This window comes from Hetaerina americana, unplaced genomic scaffold, assembly GCF_022747635.1.
Source record: "Hetaerina americana unplaced genomic scaffold, ioHetAmer1.1.p SCAF_3, whole genome shotgun sequence".
Classification (NCBI taxonomy): domain Eukaryota; kingdom Metazoa; phylum Arthropoda; class Insecta; order Odonata; family Calopterygidae; genus Hetaerina; species Hetaerina americana.
In genome coordinates this window covers 89,316,817-89,341,788 of record NW_027286874.1, presented here as the reverse complement: position 1 = coordinate 89,341,788, position 24,972 = coordinate 89,316,817, and the positions used below count along the sequence as shown (strand labels likewise).

At 38.9% G+C, this 24,972-nt stretch overlaps 1 protein-coding gene across 1 annotated transcript in view; it reads left to right on the top strand.

The window, feature by feature from the left end:
* Positions 1–24,972, top strand: part of Ktl (BTB/POZ domain-containing protein Ktl) — a 202,320-nt gene that overhangs the window by 164,174 nt on the left and 13,174 nt on the right. Inside the window, exon 4 of the mRNA XM_071588143.1 lies at positions 23,837–24,138. Within this exon, the coding sequence (XP_071444244.1) occupies positions 23,837–24,138 (302 nt within the window). The remainder of the gene's footprint in view (positions 1–23,836; positions 24,139–24,972) is intronic.

Here is a 24,972-nt window from a genome sequence, read left to right as displayed (position 1 = left end):
TCATTAACTAACGCCAAGATCTATGATGGATGTCAATCATGGCCGGATTGACTGGCGATCTGATTGATTTGCCATAATTCATGAACGTCCAAAATGATCAGCTCGCTCATCTATGAGACCCAGTTTGTCATTAAACCTTTCAATAGACCGGAGGCATGTGATTCGATTATTCACGACCGGCCCATCGCTAATCACGGACAAAATGCATTTTACGTCCCAATACGGATGCTGTGATCCAAAATTCTCCCCGGACAACACATAGATCATAGGTCATAGGTGTGGTCAGGGTTAGAATTGAAAACAATGCACTGGGAATCGAGTCAGGGGTTACTGAGTGAAACGCCCATAAAACAACCACCGCACCAACACAGTACTCTTCGTTTTCATTGATTTTTTTTTTTGATATTATAATATATTTTTCAGACGCCTTTTATGGATCAGTATGGAATTTCGGACTCGGGAGCTTTCAGAAATAATAAATGCACTTTCATTGATAAATTAGGAATTGTTGAATTATTACCGATGTTTTTTTTCTGTTTGATAATCTTGAAAATGTCATTTCCACAATTTATTTGCCTTCTAGAATTTAGTTTCGATCCCAAGATAAGTGGACAGTAGATTTCTTTTCTCACTAAAGTTTTTTCTCGTCGGCATAGATTTTGAGAAGAAAAATTACCTCTCTGGCCAGATCGGTGAATATTCCCTCCCCCGTTTGGCGGCGGCAGGCAAGCGGGAGCGAATTGGCATTTGCGAGCGTCAATAATCGAGGGCGCCGGCAAACACCGAAAAACACCCTACAGGTTGCTATTTCTTTACCAGACCGACTACTCCCGCCAAAATGGAGCGGATTGGAAAAGGGCGCTCGATTAGAATAGCATGCAATCAGTGCCCTCTATCAGCAAAATAACATTGGAAAGCAAGTGAACTAACGTCAAAGAAAATCGCGGTAATGGAAGCTATTAAATTATCAATAACTATCGAGATAAACGTACGCACATTGACTCTCCGCATTGATTTTTAAATTTAAGCAACACATGTGTGCTATTTATTTTCCAGCTATCCATAGTAATTGAGGATCGGCTTTGGTAGGTTACAGGGAAATGGTTCAAGGAAGAATTTAACCTCGAACTAACCTTTAAGAGGAGAGGAATTCAGAAATTTACGGTGTGAAGGCAGTTTCTTTACCAACACTACCATTTAGTTTGTGCTCAGTCCCAAAACAGTACCCTCAGTACCCTGACGTTATAAAGATATTCAGCTTTCCAAACTTTCAAGCAATTTTAAGTGCTTAGAGAACGTATTTTATATAAAGCTTGCCTTCTCTCTAGTGTCCGCTAAATTCTTGCTGAAACTGCCTATCAGGGAATTTTTTTGTGAGGTTTATAGTTAGAGCATCAGAATTGATATTCTAGTGTTTTTGAAAAAGGCAGAATAAATCACTTAACTTGTAGGTTATATTTTCAATCGTCGGCAGAAAAACAAATTCCGCTTAAAAATTTAAGACACCTATAACATTTAATCCTCAGGCTTCTGGCTTCTTCGACCTGAAGACACCTCCAGAACTGGGGGCTAAACAGTTGCCCATCCACCACCTACACTTAAGTAATTCTCGTAAGCAGCATGGATCCTTCATTAAAACATTTATACGCTCTAGTTGGTAAAATTAAATGGTATTTTTCAATTCAAGTGGCCTCTAGGACAGAAACTTAAACGAAATGATGTGAACGAGAATGCATTTTTCTCGGGGACATTCATTCTTGACTGACCTAGTTATCCGTAAATTGCCGAACATCGGCGGCTGGAAAGAGAAAAGACAGTGAAAAAAGCATTCGAGGAAAAAATAAGACAGTCGTTGACGGAGGAACAGTGGGATTTCGTCTAATGAATGACTCCACGATCAGTTAAAAGGAGTGGCTTTCTGTGAAATGAGGACGTGCCATTTCTTGACTTATAGTACATCGAAATTGAAATGCTCTTCATGATGCATTCCATTACTTCACATTTGGTTCGAACAAAGTTTCATATATTATCGATTACGTCTAACTAATTGCAGCGGGAATTTTTCACCTAAACACGATAAGATCAATGAATCTCTTATATATATATATATATATATATATATATATATATATATATATATATATATATAATATTGTATGCAGGTTTGTTTATCAATAAATTATACTCACGATAATGCATCTATATATATATATATATAAAATATGTGTGTGTATGTATATCCGTAGGGCTCTGTCCTTAAATACTTCCTTCGCCTCTGTCACATTCATACCTTGTCGCCTAAATAAGTAAAAAAATGTATTATATTTTATATCTTTCACTCCTCCTTTTCAGGGAGTTAAACGGTTTTCATGAAATGTTTTACTACCGTAAAAGGCTTTTCCCTTGGGTGTTTGCGTGTGAGTAGATTTGGTGCTGAGATCTTAACGCAACTTACGACGGGGCTGCCTAATGGCTCTGACGATACGGCACTCGAGCCGTATCTGCACCAGAGCGTGAAGAGCTCTCTCATCTAATCCAATGGAATATGGCGCACCAGGGTACTCTTGAGGGAATTGCGTTGGAAAATTAGGGAATGGAATTGAAAATAGATGCAAGCTTCTTGCCATTACCCTCGAGTGGTCGACCAAAGAACCACTTGAACGATTGGTATTTCCTGATATATGTGTCAAGATTATCAAAATCCGTCGGAAAAATCGATATAAGTGTGAGTTCACAATGATGGAAACATGCATAGGAAATAAGTTTCATAAGATTAACAACTTCCGGGGTAGATGACTCATTTGTGTTAATTGTATGCTAGCTATTGACATTGATATTTTGATGAAAATATCATGCATAAAAATGCACTCTATTATTTTAGCATCAGCTATATTTTACACTTAAAATGTTTTTACTATCATAAAGTCGAAATTGCCAAACAATTCTGAAACTTATCGGGTTCATAAAATATATCACAATATTTTTAAATACCCACATGCAAAATATCACAGTGAATCTCATCTGTACCCTGTAATATTGTGGATGTTGTCGGTATTTTTCTATATAATATTAAAATACTGATTCAAGATTTATAACGGTGACTGACGGTTACATCAGACACGAGGCAATTTGAAATGGACGAATCGCACCTTTATGATCAAGGATCAGCTCCATTTGTTCAACTAGAAAAAGAGGTCGAATCAGGAGAAGAAAATTTTATTGGTTCCCTTGAAAACGCCCCACGGAATCATCGTCTTCTCCTCTCGGTCGGCAGATGAACGTGGTTATTGAAGACATCCGTCTATAGTGATTGGCTTGATGCACTGTTCTCTTTCATTCATTGCGTCATTAAATCCTAGCAGCGGAGGATGTTTTTTTACGACTCCAAAAGCATAAGCAAATAGAGAGCTCAAAAAGAGGCATCAATATTAACGGCTAGGAAGGGAGAGAAAGAGAGAGAAAACAGTACCTAAATGGGATTTAGTATTTCGTACGGTCATCAATATTGTGTGCCGGCCTCGTCAAACCTTTTATTGGCGCAAGAGTAGGAGAAGGAGAGGTGGGAGGATGGCGGAGGTAGTAAGTGGGATGGTTGTGTGGATGGAGGGAGGAGGAAAATAGAGGAGAGAGAAGGAGGGATGGGATATGACAGACGGCAAGTTTGTCCGTTTCCCTCACTCGGGAAAATTGCTTCTTCCGACGTCCGAACAGCCTCCTCTCCCCCAACCCTTCTCCCGCTCCACCCTCATCCACCACCACCCCAATCACCCTCTGGGTACACCTATTTCTCCATCTCCGCCCCCTCCTAAAATCCCGACGCCAGCTCAGCAGGTCTATTTTGGTCGCCGTTGCTCTTGTATGCGCGCAACCGCTAGAGTTTGTGTCCGCGCGCGCGTGTGTGTGTGTGTGTTTGTGTGTGTGGGCGGTCATTGTTCCGACGCGAGTATTCGACATGGATGATGTACATACGCTGTCGTCTCCCCTTCCCAAAGCCTCTGCCATCTCCCTCCACCCCACTGTGCCCCAATTCCTCCCTTCTCAATCCCACTCCTACCCTGCCACTGAAAACATACGTTGACTCCACGCATACTCTGCCCCTCCACCCCACTCCACAGATTATCTACTCCTTTAACCTCCTCCCTCCCCCCAACATGCTGCGGCAACCAAATGGGACTCCTAGATTACGAATGTTCCTGCGCTCCGCTTTAACTTCCGCGTTTCACGTCGGAGGATAATTAAATTCCCAGATTTCCTACCTCTCCTTTTTTTTCCTTTCTCTCCCCCTCTCTTCATCCCCTCCCTTCTTGGATCTTCTTTTTATACGAATTTCCTATCCCTCCTCACCTCTCTATACACTCCACCCTTTCCTCCCCATCTCTCCTTTCCCTCTTTGTTACCACTTTCCGTTCAGGAAATAATAAAAAGAAAAGAAACCCCATTTTACTCAGGTTTTACCCCGCGTACCCGCTTCGGAGATTTCAGAAGGCCCCGGTAAATTTGCTCGGTATTTGTTCAATCGAGAGAACGTAGCCGGGAGATCAATCAGCTTCCTCGCGTGCTTTATTTTTTTTTAAATTTCTAATGAGGCTCGCTGAATTCCTTAATTAAAACCGGAAGCTTTTTTTGAGTAAACTGTTGGAGATTTGAAATTTTTTTTATCAACGTGCGATGAGTGAAATGCTTACAAATTCGTGGCCATAAATGCGCCAGTAGTACGCGATTTTTCTCAAATATTTGCACAGTGGTGAAAACGTATTTCACGATTCGCCGCTTCTCCAAAGTAAAATAGTGTTGATTCATACTGAGTTTAATTAATTTCGTATGGGTTTGTTCGTGATGGAAGATAAAGCATTGCTCATGAATTTTCTTATTGGAAAGTTTCCAAAGACAATGAAATGATAAAAAATTAATCCTGCTTATATCCGCGAAGTCTACAGTAGAACGATTGAAATGAAAGGAAATGATATCTCTCGCGGCATTACACTCTCAAGAAAATCGTTATATTTTTATCGTTTGTCTACCAATTTTCCAGTAGACAACTAATGTCTTCATTTATATTTTTTGAGAATTATTTTTTTAATGTGCAAGTTGTTCAATGTAGTTTAGTAGTTAAGGAAGTTCCAATGCAGTTTAAACATAAACTGGCTCTTTCCAAAATTCACATTCTCATGCCCTGAATCTAATCACAATTCACTTCTTCGCTGAAAGCATACATGATTATACACATTAAAACTACATTAATAGTTATGATGATCCCCTTGAACAGTAAACAAGTCATCAACTCTTGAAATAAAAAAATATATCAAAATTGAAGAAAATTATCCGAATATATCTCTGCTGAGGTCATATGTAAAACCAAGGGCGTTCAATAAAATTTACTCACTCTAAAGTCCCCCAGACGTCAGCGAGGCATGCATGACGAGGCATTATTGACGATATACTTACATCGACTTAATAATCTTCAAAGTATGCTCCTTGAGCTGCTACACACTTAGTATAACGTTGCTCCCATTCCCCGTACGCCCGCTGGAAATTTTCTTTGGGGATGCCGTTGATGACCCTCGTCGAAGCCTCTTGAACGGCCTTTATCGAGTCAAAACGTCGTCCCTTGAGCTGTATTTTCATCAGGGGGAAGAAGATGAAGTCCGGTGGTGCCAGATCGGGAGAATAGGGCGGGTGCGGCAACGTGGCAACGCCGTATTTGGCCAGGAGCTGTGTGACGACGAGCGCGCCATGGCAGAATTTTCGGCACCATCTTGGCGCACACCTTACGCATGGCCAAATCCTGTGAAATAATGCGTTGGACGTTGGATGCAGACAGACCCAACTGGTCTGCAATTTCTTCACTGGTTAAGCGTCGGTCTGTGTTCAGCAGTGTCCCACTCTGTCCACATTCGTGTCGGTTCTTGCCGTCGACGGCCGTCCGGGGCGATGGTCGTCTTCAACGAGCTCCCTACCCTCTTTAAACAACTTGTGCCACTCAAATACTGTGGAACGGCTTAACGCAGTGTCCCCATAAGCCTGCTTGATCATATCGAGGGTCTCAGTTCCGTCTTCCCGAGTTTCGCACAAAACTTCACGGAATAACGTTGCTCTAAATTCAGATTCATTTCGTTTTTCGACGCGGACAAAAAACTTGCTTCCCTAAAAACGGTGTCCTCACTCAACAACAGCCCGCAGGCGACTGAGGTTGGTGTCGGTCTGTTGCTAAGAGCCCCCTCCACCTTACCCTGCCAGGCAGACCCCCCTCCACCGCTCCGTTCGCGCCAGAGAAAATCAGTCCTACTACTTTTGGGTGCGACCCTGTATTTATAATCGAAAAATGTTAATTAACCGTAACCTGTCGGTCATCCACTGCCCAAGAAAAGTTGTTGGTGAACAAATTGTATAATAATATACTTTTAAGACACGCCTAACATACCACTAAATACCTTATGACTCTACGTTACCATAAACCCTTCTTCGACTTCACATACTCTATTTCTCAACATTCCTCCTTCCATCGCAGTAATATTTTTTCCCATTGAAAATGCCCTGCATCAATTATTTTTACCTTTTTACCATTTCTCCGAAAAACCTTGCCTCTTCTCCTACCATCTACGTTATACTGCAATACCCTACATAAGCTGCCGCAAGTGCACGGCGATAAATTTTAAGGCTTCATTTTTTCAACCATTTATATGCACTTACACGTTGCATGTTTATTTAAACACACACATAAAGACACTTATACTTACACACATGCATGCCTAACATCCATAATACAATAATGCGTGAGTTCGAAAGAAATTTTACGCTAAGATATTTGAATAAAAATCTCCAATCCTTGTTCTCAATCCCTTCACAGTTGTCATAAGAAATCTCTACCTGACAGAGCCGTCATTACGTTATACTTCGCCCGATTTCGTCTAAAACATATCCTAAATTGCAGAAATTCTTTATCTGCTCTAGTTTATGCCCACCAAGTTTAATGTTTATAATAACTAATTTTTTCGTGAACCTCACTACACACCTTCTAATTGATTTTCGTGTTTTTCAAACTAACTCGAATTATCAACAACATAATATTCAACAACCCCTCAATTTGTACCAAGAATATTCACTGTTGGTTTCGATATGTAGACGATATATTTGCTATATGGACAGGCACTGATAGACAATTAGATAAGTTTATGAACAACCTGAATTCCCAATGCGAAAGTATCAAGTTCACTTGTGAGAAAGAACAGAATAATCAATTAAATTTTTTAGATATCACAGTGTCGAAAAAGGGACGGGACTTTGATTTTGCAATTTTTCGGAAAAGTACCACCACAGACCACATCATCCCCTCCAACTCCCGTCATCACATATCGCATAAGCTTTCCACTTTTCATTTCCTTTTAAACAGTTCTGTTAGCCATCCCCCTTTCCAAAAGTAATTTTGCTAAAGAACTCAAAACGATTAAGGGTTTAGCAATGAAAAATGGTTACAAAGAAAATTTAGTGGACAAAATGCTACAAAGAAAATGTTCCTCAAAGCACACAATCTTTTGTTCAAACCTTTTAATACGGAGGAAATAGGTTACAAATGGTGCAAACTCCCATATTATGGTTTAATTTCACAGAAGTTAGCCAACCTTTTTCCTAGAGAGAAATTTTTGATAGCTTTTTATTATAATAATAATTTAAAATCATTCTTGAATAACACTAAAGACAAAATATGTACGCAAAATAAAAGTGGTGTGTATAAGTTAACTTGTGGGGACTGTGGTGCTATATATATAGGTCAAACGGGGAGGTCATTAAAGACACGGGCGGAGGAACACAAACGCTGTTTTAGAACTTGTGACCTAAAACAATCGCACTTCGCTAAACATTTATGGGAAGAAAACCATGGGAGTGATTTCAACCCAGAACTGTTACATAAGAGTGAAAAAGGAATGAGGATGGACAAGTGGGAAGAATTTGAAATCAAAAAGAACTTAAAAACGGGTCATGTGGTTAACGATATATTATTTGAATACCTCTCCCCAATCCTGGAAGTACCCCTTTCCCTCACAGATAGACCCGACAAACCCCCCCACCCACCCCACCCCACCCCACTCTAAACCAACCAAACACCTGTCCTGACACTTAACACCCCTCTTCCCCCTCCACATCAACGCCAATCGCAACTCCATTTTCTTTCGCCTCCTCCTCGTCCCCCCCTCTCTCACCCACCCCTCCTCTCCCTCATGATTGGTATATAAGTGGAACTGCGACTGATTTATTTTGTACCTGATGATGACGCTTGAGCGTTGAAACTGGTCGTACGCTAATAAAGAACAGTGGAAAGTTACTTTGTATTTTTAATTTCATTAACTCGAATTAGCTTAGAAAAATATCATTCCCCATTCTAACGAAATCCTGATCATCGACAAATCTAACCAAAAAGATGTTCTCACCTACTTTCATTCCAAACTGAAATCCTTCAAATGCCTCTCTTACCAATGCTTCCGACAATACTTCGATAAATACGATTGAAAAATAATGGAAAAACTTGTTTTTAACACTTTATCACCACTTCCCATCCCGGTTGCCCATAGGCATTCGTACTTGAGCAGCCTGAGACATTCAGGTTTCAGATAAATCGCTTCCTTTTAAATCCTATATTCAGCAATACATTAATTCATTAGGTACACTTGACAATAATAAACGTCTTCTCAAATTTCATAAAGGAATCAAGTGCATTTCGGCAGCACCCTTTATTTCTTCCTATCGATCCACCTAGGAGCACCTTGGTGCACCTTGCCTTCTACATTTCAAGTAGACCTTCCCCTAAGTAGCCGTTTGCCCTTTTTATCGTCCTATTATTGATGATCCTATGTACTTCACTGTTTATACCTTCTTTATCTATCTTTAATATGTGTGAGATAAAAATTGTTTTATTATAATCCTCACATTTGATTACTTTTACCCCTTTTATGACAGGAATAAATACCGATCGAATGAAGTCTTATGATCAATTTCCTTCCTCATAAATGAGCGCATAAAACTTCCATCCTCATTTTCTCCACCTCTATTCTATGCCCAAGCTTTGATTGCTTTCATCCCCATGTGCTCTTCTATGTCTAATTTCAATGACTGAAAACCTCTGTCATTTAGTTCTTCTATATATTCTTTTCATCTGACAGGAATATTACCTGATTAGATCGAAACCTTTCTCTCGTATGTCTCGTAGAGATGGGACTTTTCTCTCTAACGTCCTGGGAGCTTTCACTTTTCTATACAACGTACTTATTTCACATTCTCTCTGATCTCTCCATGCTCTCGCACTGCTTTCTACTCTACCTTTCTTTCGTTCAATTTGTTTCTCGCCCAAGTTCAATTTTGTTTCTTTGTCCTTTCTTTTTCCTAAATCTGTGTTTACGTTCTCTCATTTCCTTTCTCGCATATATTATTTATTATCTCTTATCAGTCTTTAATCCTTATCCTGTTTCCCATCTCTATTGTTTTGGTTTTCAGCTTTCTTTAACCCAAGAAATGCCCACCTTTCTTCGACTCTTTCTTTGTTTCTTTGTCCGTTCTTTTTCCTAAATATGTGTTTACGTTCTAACATTTCCTTTTCTTGTATATATTATTTATTATCTCTTATCAGTCTCTAATCCTTATCCTATTTTCCATCTCTATTTTTTCCTTTGCAGCTTTCTTTAACCTAAGAAATGCTCACCTTTCTTCGACTGTAACCTTCATGTGGTCCTCATTCAATATTATAGGTATCGGCCGCCTCCTGGAATTACTTTCTTTTCGTCGTAGGTAAAAGCTTTTCCTTTTCATTTCTTCCTTCATTTTCCCTTTTTTACTTTACCTTTCCGCTCATTCTCAAAATCCTCCTGAATTTGGTGATCCAGTTCATTAATACCAGTTTACGACTTGAATACCTATATGTTATCGAGATACTTTCCATCGTGGCGATGCTGCTCTGAGTCTACGACCCGTAATCACGTCGAGTGACTCATTACTACTCGCTATCTGCCGGCATTTTACTCGTTTTCTATGTGTATCTTTTTGATATTTAAACCAGTTATTCTGGATAAACACCGTCTGCTTCTTTCCTCTTCTAATTATCTATTGGCATTTAAACCTAACAAAGAAACGATTTCACTGATTTAAACACAATTCGACATATTTATGCTCAATCACATTTCTCCTTTGCCAATTCTTTTCTTTAGCACTATTATTTCCTTTTGCTTAACAATACTACGCCCCGACGCCGGGTACCTTTCGATCCACTACATATCGATTACTCAGAATTATAATTTTAGTTGATCCTAGTTAGGAAAACTGAAAAAGTAATATCAGTCATGTTTTAACTGCGAAACTGACAGATATCTTGTTCATACTATATTAAAAAAATCATTAGGTTTACTTTCGTAACCATCGTAAAAAAGATATGTGATCATCATCAGCTGTTTTTTTTTTATCTTTAAAGTTCAAGTTCGAAGCATCTATCGAAAAAATTACGCGCGAAACCACTCAGATATAAAAATATATTGTTGAAAGTTGAAGAAAGTGAACATTTCACGAGAAAGAACGTGAATTAGTCAAAAATATAGTATTTAAAAAATAATATGTAATTTTTTAACGCTGCATCAGAGCGGTACCGGAAAAAAATGTTTAAACCAAACAGTCAGTCATAAATGATTTTTCTTTTAATATGCACGCTTAATACTATGTCAAAATGAACAATCTTAAATATTAAAAATTATTAAATTCCCAAGCCTAATTATAACCATTGAAAAGAAAAGTAAAACGAGTCATCATCACGATGACTGTAGACAAGATTATACTTTCACTATAATTTAGAAGAAAAATATTGTTTAATTTACAATTTATCTTTCACGACTCACAAAATGGAAATAGGAGAGAAATTCCCCAATAATTCACGCCGAATTCGCGCATAATTCCCGTCATAGATAGACATACAATTTTGAAATATGCAATCAATATCAAATCTATATTTGTAGATAAACCAGTAGTAGAAAACCTTGCATCCTGGAGAGAGTCATTTATTTGCTAAAACGAAAAAGGAATTTACAGGATTTCTATTTATTTTATTTATATGACGGTGTGGATAAAAAAAGGAGTATTTGACAACTGAAAAAGCAATTTTTTCCAATTTTAAAATTAAATAAAAAATTGATTAGATTATTAAAAATCTCCGACTTTTGAGAGTTAAACTAATAAAAAGAATTGGAAATCTAAGTCCAGATGTTAGTTCTCAACTACAAAATAACATGAATACGCAAACGTGCCACCTTTTCCCTACAGTTTGATGAATCAACCGACATGATTGAGATTACATAACTAATTTTATTTATTTAGATGTTATTTGAAGACTATAGCGAAGTAAAAACTTCTTTTACTAATTTATGCACATTGGAAGACGTTGAAAAAAGAAGAATTTCCAACTTTTGATGATTTTCTGAAAGAACCCGAATTCCATGTGCTTACATTGTTTTTCACTACGACTGTTTTTAATGACCAGAAAGGTTAATGGCTGTTTTTTGTAATGAAATTGGGATAAATATTACGAGGTTTTAGTATATCACTGTATTGTTGGCATAACGTTTTTCACTACAAGAGACTTAATGCAAACGCTGTTATGGATATTTATTTCAAAACATTGAATTCTATCCGAAGTCCTTCAAAAAGGTAAGAACGAGTAAAAATTAAAACAGAAGGTTTAAGGAGAAACCTCAGATACACATTAACGTCCTCTGTCTCAATAAACGTCGATTTTGGTGAGCTCTCTGGAAACACTGAATCACGTTAAAAATCTTCTCACCGAAAAAGATCACTGCCCACAGCTAAAAAACAATGAATGAATAACCCATTTATTTTTCTGAGCGGAATTCAGTGCGGAGCTGAGTGAATTAAACCTCGACCTACAAGGCAAATAAATATTTATAAGACATGATAAGTTCAAAAAGAGATTTCCTGTTGGTAACGTTGAAATCAAATTGAAAAAAGCGTGGCTACAGGCATTTTCCGAACAGTATTAATTTTTTTGGGAGAAATGCTGAAATAACTACAGACAATCCAAAAATATCGTGGAAATTGAAAGTGCTGATGGCAAAATTCATAAAAAATTTGAAGATTTCAAAAAGACGGCAATATTTTTTCCCAAATTCTAACCCAAAAAAAATTAAATGTGGCAGATCTTACAGATCAAATGTCGATAATATTTTATGCGAATCAGACGGATTTGGAGATTGAAATATTTGAGGTCCAAAATAATTTATATGTAAAAATCTAAAGAATACATCTGGATGTACACAAAAGGCTGGATGTACACGAATAAACCAGGTCTTAGTTCTATATTCTTGTTGGAATCAGCATTTGCAGATATGAATAGCATATGTAAGGAAGCAGAGATATTTTAACGAAAGAACAACTTGATCAATGCATAATATTATCTTTTTCCTGTCATAATCTTCCTTTTTTTTAAATTTTCTGAATCAGCGGAATATCAAAAACATAAATATTTACAGTACACTGCTTTTTTAATCAGAAATTGCTTGTCCACATTTTGATGATTGAATGCTTTAATTCTATGAAGATTTTTCAAATTTTTATGTTTACTCTTTTTGAACTCTCTTACAAAATGTTTATGTTTGTAATGTTAAATTTTGTCTGGTGGCCAGCGATTAAAAAAATATTTTGATGCTTATGTTATTTTTCTAGAAATGTATAATATTCGTTGGAATAAGATTCCAGCATTTTATTTCCTACTATATGCGGTAGATCGCTAGATCTCTCTGGTAAAATAAATATCTCACATGCACAAAATGTTTGGACAGTCCTGTTCTACAATGTATTGCCTTGTGTAACAATATCTTTTATAACAACCGTTTTACTGCATTTAATCCCCACTCTTTCCATCTCACCTAGCTCAGTCATTTATTTCCTCTCTTTATCTCCTGCTAGATGTTTTCTAACTTCTCTGACCTCAGATATGTGAAAATCTTTTTCTGCATATGCTTTTTTGCTGACGTCAATTTAGCTCAGCATGGATTTTGAATCTTTTTCCTTGATCTAATTCGATGGCGTTCACGGAGGCTTTGGCTCTCCTGCTACCCGATACAAAACTCACACCCGTGGAATTAGCTCCGTATTCGTTAAAAATCTTAAACCGGTAAATATTGTAATAAAAGACTACCGTGGTTACAAACAGTGACATTAATTTCTGCTGCTTTCCTAATTTTTTCACAAATTTTTACTTCTGAACATTCTAAAATGCTCAGTTAAACGGTGAGTTTCATGACGAGGCGTCGTCCTTATGCACAGAATATAAATTTTATCCATTTTCAACCATTGATGCTGAATAAATATGGTAAATAATGTGCCACCCTCCATCCCAAATAATTTCTCTGGCGTTCTAGTACGAGGGTAGGCTGAAAACTAATGCACACAGGTTTGTAATTCACAAACAAAATGACCTTCAGAAACTCTTGGTGGCATGTAAAAGTAACATTCCCCCTAAACACGCATACGCACGTTTGAGGTCGTTACATTCATTCAGTGTATTTTGAGAAGCGGAAGTATGGAGACGTGTTCTAGTGCTATGTCAACGCTAGTTAAACGGCGTGCTGTAATCGATTTTTGAACTGCTGAAAAAGTAACTCCTACTGAGATTCATCGTCGTTTAAAGTCTGGTTATGGTGACGATGCAGTTGATAGGTCTATTGTAAATTGATGGGTAGTAAAACTTCGTGGTTGCGGGACTGGAAAAGCCATAATTGTTGATGCAACACGTAACGCACGTCTAATCACTGCCACAGACAATAAACATCGTAAACTCGTCGAAGATTTGATTCAATATGACCGGAAAATCACTCAAACGCGTATCACAAAACATATTCGAATATCCTACGAACGTGTTGGCTTCACTATTGAACAATACCGTAAAATCTGTGCACGATGGGTGCTACGCCATCTCACAGACGAGAACAAACAAAACCCTCCTTATTCCCCCGATCCTACGCCTTGTGATTTTTATTTTTTTCCTCAACTCAAGAGACACCTCAAGGGTAATTGTTACACCTCGGACGATGAGGTGAAGGCGAAAATTCGATAAAACACGCTGTTTCACTCGCGTTGACATGGCACTGGAGCACAGCTCCATACTTCCGCCTCTCAAAATGCAATGGATGAATGTAAACCTCAAACCTACGCATGCGACTTGAGGGGTAAAATTACTTCCACATGCCACCAAAAGGGCTTCTGATGGTAATTTTGTTGGTGGTATACAAGCATATGTGCATTAGTTTGCAGCCTACCCTCGTAGTTCACCACGTGGAGCCCCTCTTAAATTGAATCATCTAGGAAGTTTAGAAGCCTTTTTTTTTACCTTTTCGCTTATTTATTCTCAGATTTCACCTGCCTTGGCAACTCTGATTCTCATTTTACTAATCTACTCACATAAACTACTCCTAATCTTCATTTTGTATCTAAGATTATTCCTTACTTTACATGCTGTCTAATTTGCGTCGTCAGCAATTACTGCTCGGTGTAAGCTTTCTTAATCACAAGTTTCTATTCCATTACTTCGGGAATGATGTTTTTCAGAGAATTCCATCTTTATTCAATCCTGCCCTTTTCTCATTTTGTTAGCATTTTATTACTAGCCCTGGCGGATATTTCTCTGGTGTTCGTTTTTAGTAGTTTTTATTTTCTTACTCGAGCCATGTTTTATATTCTTTATATCCTTGTGTCGTAGGTGTCTTTTTGTAAACATTGGGTTGTCATTGCCATTTGATTTATGCTTGGTTAGCTTGTTCAGTGGTTTAGTTCTAAAGTCAATTCGATGTCTGTCACTTCCTTCCGACTTTCTACGTATCTCTTTCGCATCGATTTCACTCGAAAAGGGAGCCCGCCACCAATATATACTCCTGGTTTCAGCAATTCAGTAGTTTCTTTTGGCATATGGTCTATGCAACCAAAATTCCTTATGCTTCTTCCCTCTTTGCTATCTATGATTCCCACATTCAAATTCTGCATTAGTTACACCTATTTTTTAAAAACTAATGACTTTATAAGTTGATGACCGCTATTTCCTCTCTTTGAATGTTGGATGACGACAAAATAAATCTGTATAATCATTGTGTCCATAGGGTATCCGAACTTGGATCATCAGAATATCAAATTCCTTTAAATTATTACCAATGTACAGGCAACACAACTACTCCTTCTATCCAATCCTTGATCAAATACTGGGTCCATTCTACTACTGTCTTCCATTCGTTTCATAAGTTTCTCCATTATTCTGCGGCCGTCGCTTCAGAAATCTTTTACCCAAGCCCTCTTTGTTTTGCTGACTTCTAATATATTGTACTCTATTATTGCTACTTTTATCTTCGAATTTCCAAGCTATTCAGTGATCCCTCATGATCTCAAGTTCCACCAACAAACTCCAGAGTTATTTATTCACTTTCACTTGGTATCATCTTCGATAAAACTTCAAACTGGACAATTTTGCTTCCTTGCGCAATGGATTATATATCGTCTGTTTGTTTTAATGGAAACGGCGATTTAGATTACTCGATCACCTGCACGAAGCACACAAGACTGCAGTGGGCACGTATTAAACGCCTCTGGGGAGAAACAAATTAGTTATTTAAATCACTGTGTTCCGAGATCATCCCCTCCAGTCCAATCCGCACGTTTTGGGGAGGCTGAGTGATTATTTTGAAACGTAAACGACTCTTTTGTTTGTTGACAACACTCTCAGTCGTTGAAACTTGAATATCTGCCCTGGATGCGATAAAAATTCTGAATAATGGAGATGGAGTTTTTTTAAGCAACGACTTCACGAAAATATTACAGCGGCAGTTTACCGATTTACAGATCCAGTTTAAGAAGGACCGACCCGGTTCGTTTCTGAAATAAATCAATGCTGTCACATGGTGCAGCAACTCCTATGTATGACTCCCTCGGTTTCACGAAGAGACCATGCGGCGGCCCCAAGAGGTCACATCAAACCCGTTTCTTTGCTTCGAGTTAATGATTGGGAACATTGATGTGGATCCAAACGGTCAGCAGAAAGGTCAACCTACGCATCCGTTGATGGAGTCGGCGACGAATATGCTGCACGTATCCCTTGCACCAGTTCACCTCCCCCCACCCCCCCATTTTCAACGCGTCATGACCAAAAGATCGGGGTAATTCCCAGCAAAGGGGGAGAGGTAGGCACCCTGCATCACGGCTCGTTTCCGCTCTGTTTGTCTTCGATTTCCGCCCTTCACCCCACCCCCACACTCCCCTCCTCCCCCAGCCGTTATGGACGGCCTGCAAACTAGGAAAGAAAAACGATTTGGTCCGAGGAGAAAGGAAATGCGAAGACATTAACATAAATAGTACAAAATCAGCACTGAGGGAGAAAGAATAGTGATAGTGTGAAAACGAAATCCAAGAGGTGAGTGAAATCCTATTTCCAACCCCACTTTCGTGATGCGTGATTCGACATGACGCTTGATCATCATGCTTTGATGCATCACTACTCGATACTCGGACGAAATCGTTTAGTCGGCCTCCTTCAAACAGATGGCATGAGCGTTATCGCTGGATATCGATGCAGGAGGACGTCGATAAACGACGCTTCCCCACGTCAGCTGAATGTGCGATGCTGGAAATGGATTGATACCATCATCTAATGCCCGCGAATGGAATGGTCGGTGAGCATAACTGCCGAAGTGACACGATATATATCCCAGTGGGATGATTATCGTAAAAAATTCTGCTAAGCTGTGACGCACCATTTTGCGGGGGTACGGCACCATACCAATAGGTACTGAATAAAGCTCCTCAGATAGGGGCAACAATTGTAAAACAGTAGTTTTAAAACCAGAGTTCTTGAAAATTTCAATATATTAAAGCTATACAAAATCATATACACATGGGAATGCGTGCTTCTCCAGGATAATCTACCAGGGACAGCGCGGTACTGTCTTCGTTAATCTCGGTCAACTTTAAGTAACCGTAAGATGAGCCAGAACTCTCCAAAAATAACTTCTAATTTGTAAAACTCTGATTGAAATCCAGAAGAAAAGGTCGTACAGCGCAATGGGTTAATTCGACGGCAACCTTATAACCATGAAGTCCTCAAAACTGGAGTTCAAAGCCGTCTGAGCCATGAAGACCAAAAGAGGGATAAAAGCAACAGCCACTGCTGCTTTGGCAACACGTTGCAAATACGAGTAACTTAAGGCCGCTTCGCTCCCGATAGTGAACGCCTGCCGCATCCACTCTTGGAACTCTTCCAATGGCCCTCTTTTCACAGCCCAGCAAGTAAACCACCTGCGCAATCTCTTGCGAGGGCGTGTTCCCCTCCCCTGGGTTTTCCCCTTTCCTCCTTCCACAGTCGCCCCTAAACACCCTGCAACCACGTTTTCCCAACTAATCCCATCTGAAAGTGATGAGGCGAATAATTGGAGAGGACTCTAGGGAGAGCAAAGACAGCCGAATCCGCAGGGTCGAATTCGCGACGTTACCAATTCGAGAGACAATTACACGTGATGGGCGACGTAATTCTTTCCCCTCACAATTGAATGCGTAACAATTTTACCCCCAAAACACATTTTGCATCCATATAATGGATTATTTTTCATTCATAGCGGTGATATTTGCCGAAGTTATTTCAAATATTTACTATTTTTGCTCCAGAAATACTCTTCAAATGCTATAGTAATATTCTATTGTGCACTGACAGCATACATTTTCCGTAAATTTCACTGATATATTATATTTTTAGGTAACAATATCTTGTAAAGTTTCTGAAATATATTTATGCAGGAATTTATATCAAGATATTTCAATGTATAGGTATAATAGTACTCAGTTTTAAAATTTATAAATATCACTGTACACGAAGCAATAAAATTACTCCCCAAATAGCTGGAAATGGGATTTAAAAACTAATATTGAGATAGAAAAGAATGAATAATATTACATCAGTATAAAGTTGTTTGACGAAGTAATAAAATTAAATCAGCCCCCCATTTAGTAAACACAGTATGCTGGCATTGCACAATTTATATTGCCCGGTGAAGGTTAAATATCACATTGACGCCTACCTAATATAATCAAATGATTTCATTTTTTGTGCATGAGTACTTAATATGACCATAAAATTTACCTTATATTCAATTAAAGGTGACAATAAACTTAGCTATTTTATCAAAAGGTAGTCACCGTCATTAATTCATTGAGTGAATACGAGTATGCTTAATTATCAAGAGAAGTTAGAAGTGATAATGGCTTGCTTTAACTTGCTAATTACGCTCACATTTACTAGAATCTAAGACGATTATGCGACACAATTTTGTTCGATCACGATGAGAAAATTACGCTATATCTACAGGATATAGATACATCCACTTATTGAATGAAAACTAATTAAGAGGAAGAAAATCCGCGAGATAACTTTTCGTGATCTGCTATTCATCTAATTCATAAACTCTCACGCTTGTCTAAAATCAAATAAAAGGTTTTTGGTTTTAATCCATGTACACAATACATTTCTGCTTTTGATGAAGGCTCAAAGGATTTGAGTACTTCAATCCAATTCTTTATATTCAAAGTGAAATGGTTTTTCACCTTTCCTTTTTTACACACGTCACAGTCAACGTCATGTAATGGACATGAAACGAAACACACCGATATGACTAAAAAAACACAAAAGAAGATTCCTTTAATGCTGGTTTCCCGATTATTGTACCTCGGGGAGAAAATGGGGAGATGAAGGGCTGCCTGTCGAGCTCTGACACCATCGTCAATTCATGGGAATATGAAACAGCGATCATTCTCTTCAAACGGAATAGCACCTGGAGTTCTATATTTAGCACACGAAGCGAAAAATGGCAATATTCTGAATTCTTGATGTACCTGTCCGTCTCAATCTCTTCCCATCGCTATCACTCAATTTTGGCAAAAAAGTATGAATCCAATTACATTCATCCCCCGGAGACATTTTTTAACTTGGCTATACTGCAAGAAACCCAAATACACAAACTCCTTCCATCTTTGACGGCCTTGAATCGTAAGAAATCTATCTTTTTTTACGAATATTGTTTTCAAACCGCTCAGTGATCATCCGTATGCATGTTTATATATTTTCATAATGCATAACAGGAGAACAATCTTCTATCACAGAAACATGAAAAAGGACACAAATAAGGATTTTACAAACGTGTCGGCGATCATAATCATGTTGCCTTTATCAGACGGAGAGAAGAGATATTTGGTGACATGATCGCCAAAATGAGAGCAAATTAGTGATCAATTACTGTCCTTTTTTATGGTTTAACTGCTCAAGGCGGCTATTTGATTGTATGAGTAGGCGATAATAAGACGAGGAAGTTTGAAAGTTTGGAGGTTTCTGCTTTAAGCACCCATTGGTGAGCCATCTCACCTGTCCTCAGCTGTATGCTGCTTACAGGTTTGGGGAGGGGGGTTCATTGACAGAAACAGAGAATGTTACGAGATTGACCGCGGGAGGCAGTATAATCAGGGATAGGATGATTCTAAAAGGTGAGAGATATAGCTGAGTAGCGGTGGTTGTACATACGGAGGAAAAAGGGGGTAGTTCATTCACCCATGCGGAAGACTGGATAGAAGTTACGGGAGAGGCAATAGATAACGCTTCTTGACAAGCAATTGGCTAAGTAATGGTTTTTGGGTTGAAGTTCTGGAGTCCGAGAGTTTGCTGGTTGAAAAAGATTGCAGCGTGAATTTTATACTATATGATGTGGAGATGTGTGCAAAAGTTACGAAGAGGGGGAGAGCGGCGCTATTTGTCTCGTAATCAATCCGAAGGTCGGTTTGGTAGGTGATGGTAGAGTTCACCCAGTACTAAGCCCTATACGGCGTGTGAATATTCACACATCAGGGTATGGGGGCCAATTCCTTTCCTGTGCCGGTTATGGTTTCCCAGGAAGACCTGGTATCCAAAAAATCACATAGCTTGGATATATATATACATATATCCAAGCTATACACACACACACATATACATATATATGTGTGTATATGTGTATATGCATGTGTGTGTGTATATATATATGTATATATATATATATATATATATATATATATATATATATATATATATATATATATATATATATACACACACACACATGCATAAATATTTACACACACAAGCACACATTTTTCGATGCATGATCGTCTGAGGGTAGTCAAATCAATGACGACAAACTCCCGAGCTCTTTTCAGAAACCTCCGCCAGGACCTCGAATAAAATTGAGCACTATAATTGATCTAGTACTGTTAGGTGTCTCAGTCTATGATGTATGGTTCTCGCCTCTTGAAAAATTGCACGTCCCGAAAAAATTCCTCGTTGAAGCGAAAATTGCGGTTGGTTCGATCGATAATCGGGCGGCCCTTCACACCTGATTCCCATTCATAAATCCACAACAAAAGAGTCAAACGAGGTGACTCCCACCGATCAGCCATGGTAGTGAGCGTGGAACACCCGCGTTTCTATTCTTTGCGACGAGGCCGTGGGCACGGTCAACCGTTTCGTCCGAATCGCTTCTTTCCGTGCTTTTATTCCAGGGTTTTTTTCAAACCCCTGCCCTCCACGCACGTATTTCATCAATCACGTACGTTGACGTATCTTGTATATTATTGTCAATGGTAAAAAACGACCGTTTCAGAAAGCAAAATTGCGAAACATTAACTTTTTATTATTCCTTCAGATATGCCTTTCACATAGCGCGTATAATTCTAAGCGTTAAAAATAAAAACTTAACTGGATCCTGACACATACGGTACTACTTTCCCGACAATAGTACTCTTAGTACTCTTTCGATAGCGTTCCAATAGAATCATAACTGCAAAGGGTCCATTCCGAAAGATTACATTTAATGAATTTAGTATTGCCATGTTTTTGTTTATTATCCCTCTTTTCTGATTCTTCTCTAAAATTCAGCATCACAGTGACGCTAAAAAGTCCATTACTTTTCTAACTGGAAGAATAATTCTTAATCAATGAACATCAAAGTCACTATGAATATTTCCTTTATTTAATTTGAAGTAGACATAAAGTGGCTTTCATGGCTCCTTACTATTCTGCTCTTTTTCAATTTTGAAACTAAAACTTGGTTTTATTTGAGACTTTCATCTTTTGCCCGTACTCGTTCAAAACTACAGGAAGAATCTCTTTATTCATTATCTTTCGTTCGCACTCGTTCAACATTGAAAAACTTTTTTACATACATATTCTACTAATTCCTTTCCCATGCCGACTAGTACATCGACCAATAGTGCCGAAGTACTACGAGTGATAATAGAAAACCACGAAGTGGATAGAGGTCATTCATCGTAGAGAGAAAAAGCTAGCTAGAAACAATAGAAGAAATAGATTCTCAGTTTAAAAAATGAATTACTTAAAAAATAAATCGTAGCTAATCATGATTAAACTATTAAATATTTTTATGCAGCATCAAAGCAATGACAACACTCCTTCTGCCACTAAATCATGTTAAATCCCTTGCCGAGATTGGGTACATACATGTCCATATTATATTTCATTTGAGCATTTGCCGCCTGCTACCTTGGTTTTAAGCTTAAACATTCCTCACTCTCCATATATTTCTCAGCAAAAATCACAGTAATAATGGTAATTACATTGCATTGTGTAAATATATATATATGTGTGTGTTTGTGTGTGTTTGTGTGAGTGTGTGTGAGTGTGTGTGTGTGTGTGTGTGTGTGTGTGTGTGTGTGTGCGTGTGTGTGTGTGTGGGTCGCGGTAGTCCAGGGGGTAGAGCGTTGGATTACTGACCGGAGGGTCCCGGGTTCAATTCCCGGGCAAGTCTCTCTAGGCACCTGCAACTCCACCCAAACTATGATTTTTCAGGTACCAGATCTTCCTGGGAAACCATAACCGGCACAGGGATAGGAACTGGCCCCCCTACCCTGATGTGTGAACTTCACACGCCGTAGGGCTCAGTAGATCAATGTAATTTTTACTCTGAATGGATTCATGAATATTTATAATTCATATTAAAAAACACCAGAAAAATTCATAACTAGCAGATAAAATAAAAAATTACGAAGAAATAAAAATCTACGCGGTATTTGAGTGGAAAAGAATTGGATCAGGTTTTCACTAGGATTCAGCTAAAGAATACTCGTGTGATCAATCCCCGACGTCAGTTTGTCGCTTCGCGCGCAAAATTTGTTTACTCGAGCGCAAACAGGGCGATGAAATGCAGCGTCGCATTGGGCTAACTTCATTTGCATAGAAATCCATTCGACTAGCGAACGGGATAACGTCAACATGGCTGACTCACGCCATTGTTATCGGACGCTAAATGCCGCGGGAGAACGGGCGTTTGAATCCTTGCCGCTCCACATGAAGCCAGCCAGCGGCTGTGGTACCCGTCGTCGGTGCCATCCCAACTTCCCTCGCGATGCATGCATGTATGCAAACAACACGCTCGCTCCACCAACACGCAACCCCCCGTCCTCTTTCCCTCCCTCCGCGCGACGAGCTAAGCCACTTTCCCGTATCGACGAGCACGGGAAGCTCTACCTTCCTCACCGTGAATGCTACTCGAATATTCAAATGAACCCTGAGCAAATTTCCCATTAGCATTACACGACATAGAGACGGCCAACCCCTTTAGCTCTCACTCATGAAACGCATAAAACCCCTTGAAAATACGTGCACACGAAAACAGGCGATTTCGCCCAGTTTGGGCAAAAGTGCCGGAGACGCTAAGCAGTGATTTAAGTTTTCACGCTGACGGCTGCTACCCTCCGTTATTCCATAAAACTTATCAAACACGACACGCTCCACATTCGATGGAGGAGGATGGCTCAGTATATAAACTCTTCATCTTTTACAGACGCCTTTTCTTAGAGATAAGTTACATGTACACTTATAAAGCTGTCTAATGTGAAACCCGTTTCATCTCAAATATTGGTTCACAAAAACAATACATTCTTAAAGAATGATATTATTTACCGTAGACTCGTTCATGGCTGTAATACCAATAAGTTTGCATCACTTCATCGAACTGAATCATACCATCGAGAACATATTGCTGCATTGAATTTCATTCTATTCTGGTATGAATTCTGCAATCTATCCAAAAAAGCAGAGCTAATTTTCCGGTTTGGTAGACACTTTGCCATCATTGCTTTATTATAACTATAAGGCTTGACATACATCAATCATTTAATGTATGCCCCGCATTCGAATCATTTTGGCATTTATCGTATTATTTAGCAAGTATCCATTAGTGAAAACAGTTCGAATGAAAAATCCTCATATGAAATTAATGACCCATATTTCTAATCAAACAGCCATTAATTCAATAATGGAATGAGTAATCACCCATGTAAAAGTAAAATGTTATCCTCACTGTTCGGAGCTCGCAATTATTAACAGTAACAGATGGTTTCTTGGTAGTTATGGGACGGAATTCCCGAGAATAGGACGACTCATATACCCATTACTTTAAAGATAATAGGCTCTGTCTTGTTTTTTGTGCAGCAAAATTAGGCAATAAAACGTTAACTTTCGTCAATTTTTTAATAGGAGATGTATTTTAAAATAAAATACTTTGAAAATCTATGGTTTATCTTTTGCATTTTCAAAGAATATCGGATAAGAAAATATATGATTTCTCTCATAATTTTCTCCGTACTTAGATATATATGTTAGTTTGACCTCCTGCTGAACAAACCATTGGAAATGCACGAACCACAGCAGAGGTTGATCGATAATATTTTTTTTACGAAAGATGAAATATCTAAGAATCTTATTTGAATTACTTTCCAGACTCCAACGGTGTCCGGTGGCTTTTCATCCAATCAGAGTGGCTACATAACAGTTGGATACCGTGGGAGCTTCGCCTTCGGCCGCGATGGTCTCGCAGACGTCAAATTCCGCAAACTGTCGCGCATCTTGGTGTGCGGGCGGGTGGCCCTCTGCCGCTCGGTGTTCGGTGAGACCCTGAACGAGAGCAGAGATCCTGACCACGGAGGGGGCGCTGAGGGGGAGCGGAGGTACACGTCCCGCTTCTTCCTCAAGCACTCGGCCATCGAGCAGGCCTTCGACATGCTCGGGGAGGCTGGATTCAGGTGAGATATTTGCCGCAACCCGGATCCTCAAAGCATCGAATCAACTTCCAACTACTTTCAGATTGCTCGCGTTGGACCTCCAGTGGAAGTGAACCTTTTACAACACTGCGCCTTTCTTTGTTTCACGCGCGTAATCTCGTAAGATTTAAATGGACGTTTACGATTCCTTGTAAGGGACCTGGAAATTGGATTGCAAATATATGGAACTGGCCTGTGGTCTCTTTTTAAATGCGACAGGGTTATCCCTGTTATCTCCCATGTATGTTATGTATACGGCGGTGGAGCCCTACGAAAACATGAAAAAATACCTCATATTAAACCACGGAGCAAAAAAAGCAAAGCCTATAGGCTGTTTTCCCTGTTTTCAGAGGGTTGTTGCGTAAAAAAATAAAAGAACATATGCATTACGATTTCTTCTCGTATCTAAAATTACTAATGTTACATTTTAAGTTTTTAACATCATGTAGAGGTAATAACTTTTTTCACGGAGATATTTAGATTCTGCATGAAAAGACTGAAAAACACCGATCCCGTAATAATCCCGAGTGCCAGTAATAATCTAATGGATCCGTCTATATCCACAGAATGACTTCACCCGACGTGATATCGTCGTCGAAGGTACCAATGTTAAATGTGTGGCATACTGCCGTTTTTGCATTCCAGGCGTCAGTAGCTCCAGAAAATATTCAGGATTAAATCGTTTAGTCATGCAAAAAAAGGATATTTCGATTGCTCCTCTCCGAGTTTTGGCGAATAGGAGAATGGACAGCATTTCACATATTTCAGATACACCCGATACTTACGGCAAAGCGTAAAAGTACAAAGCTTGAAAAA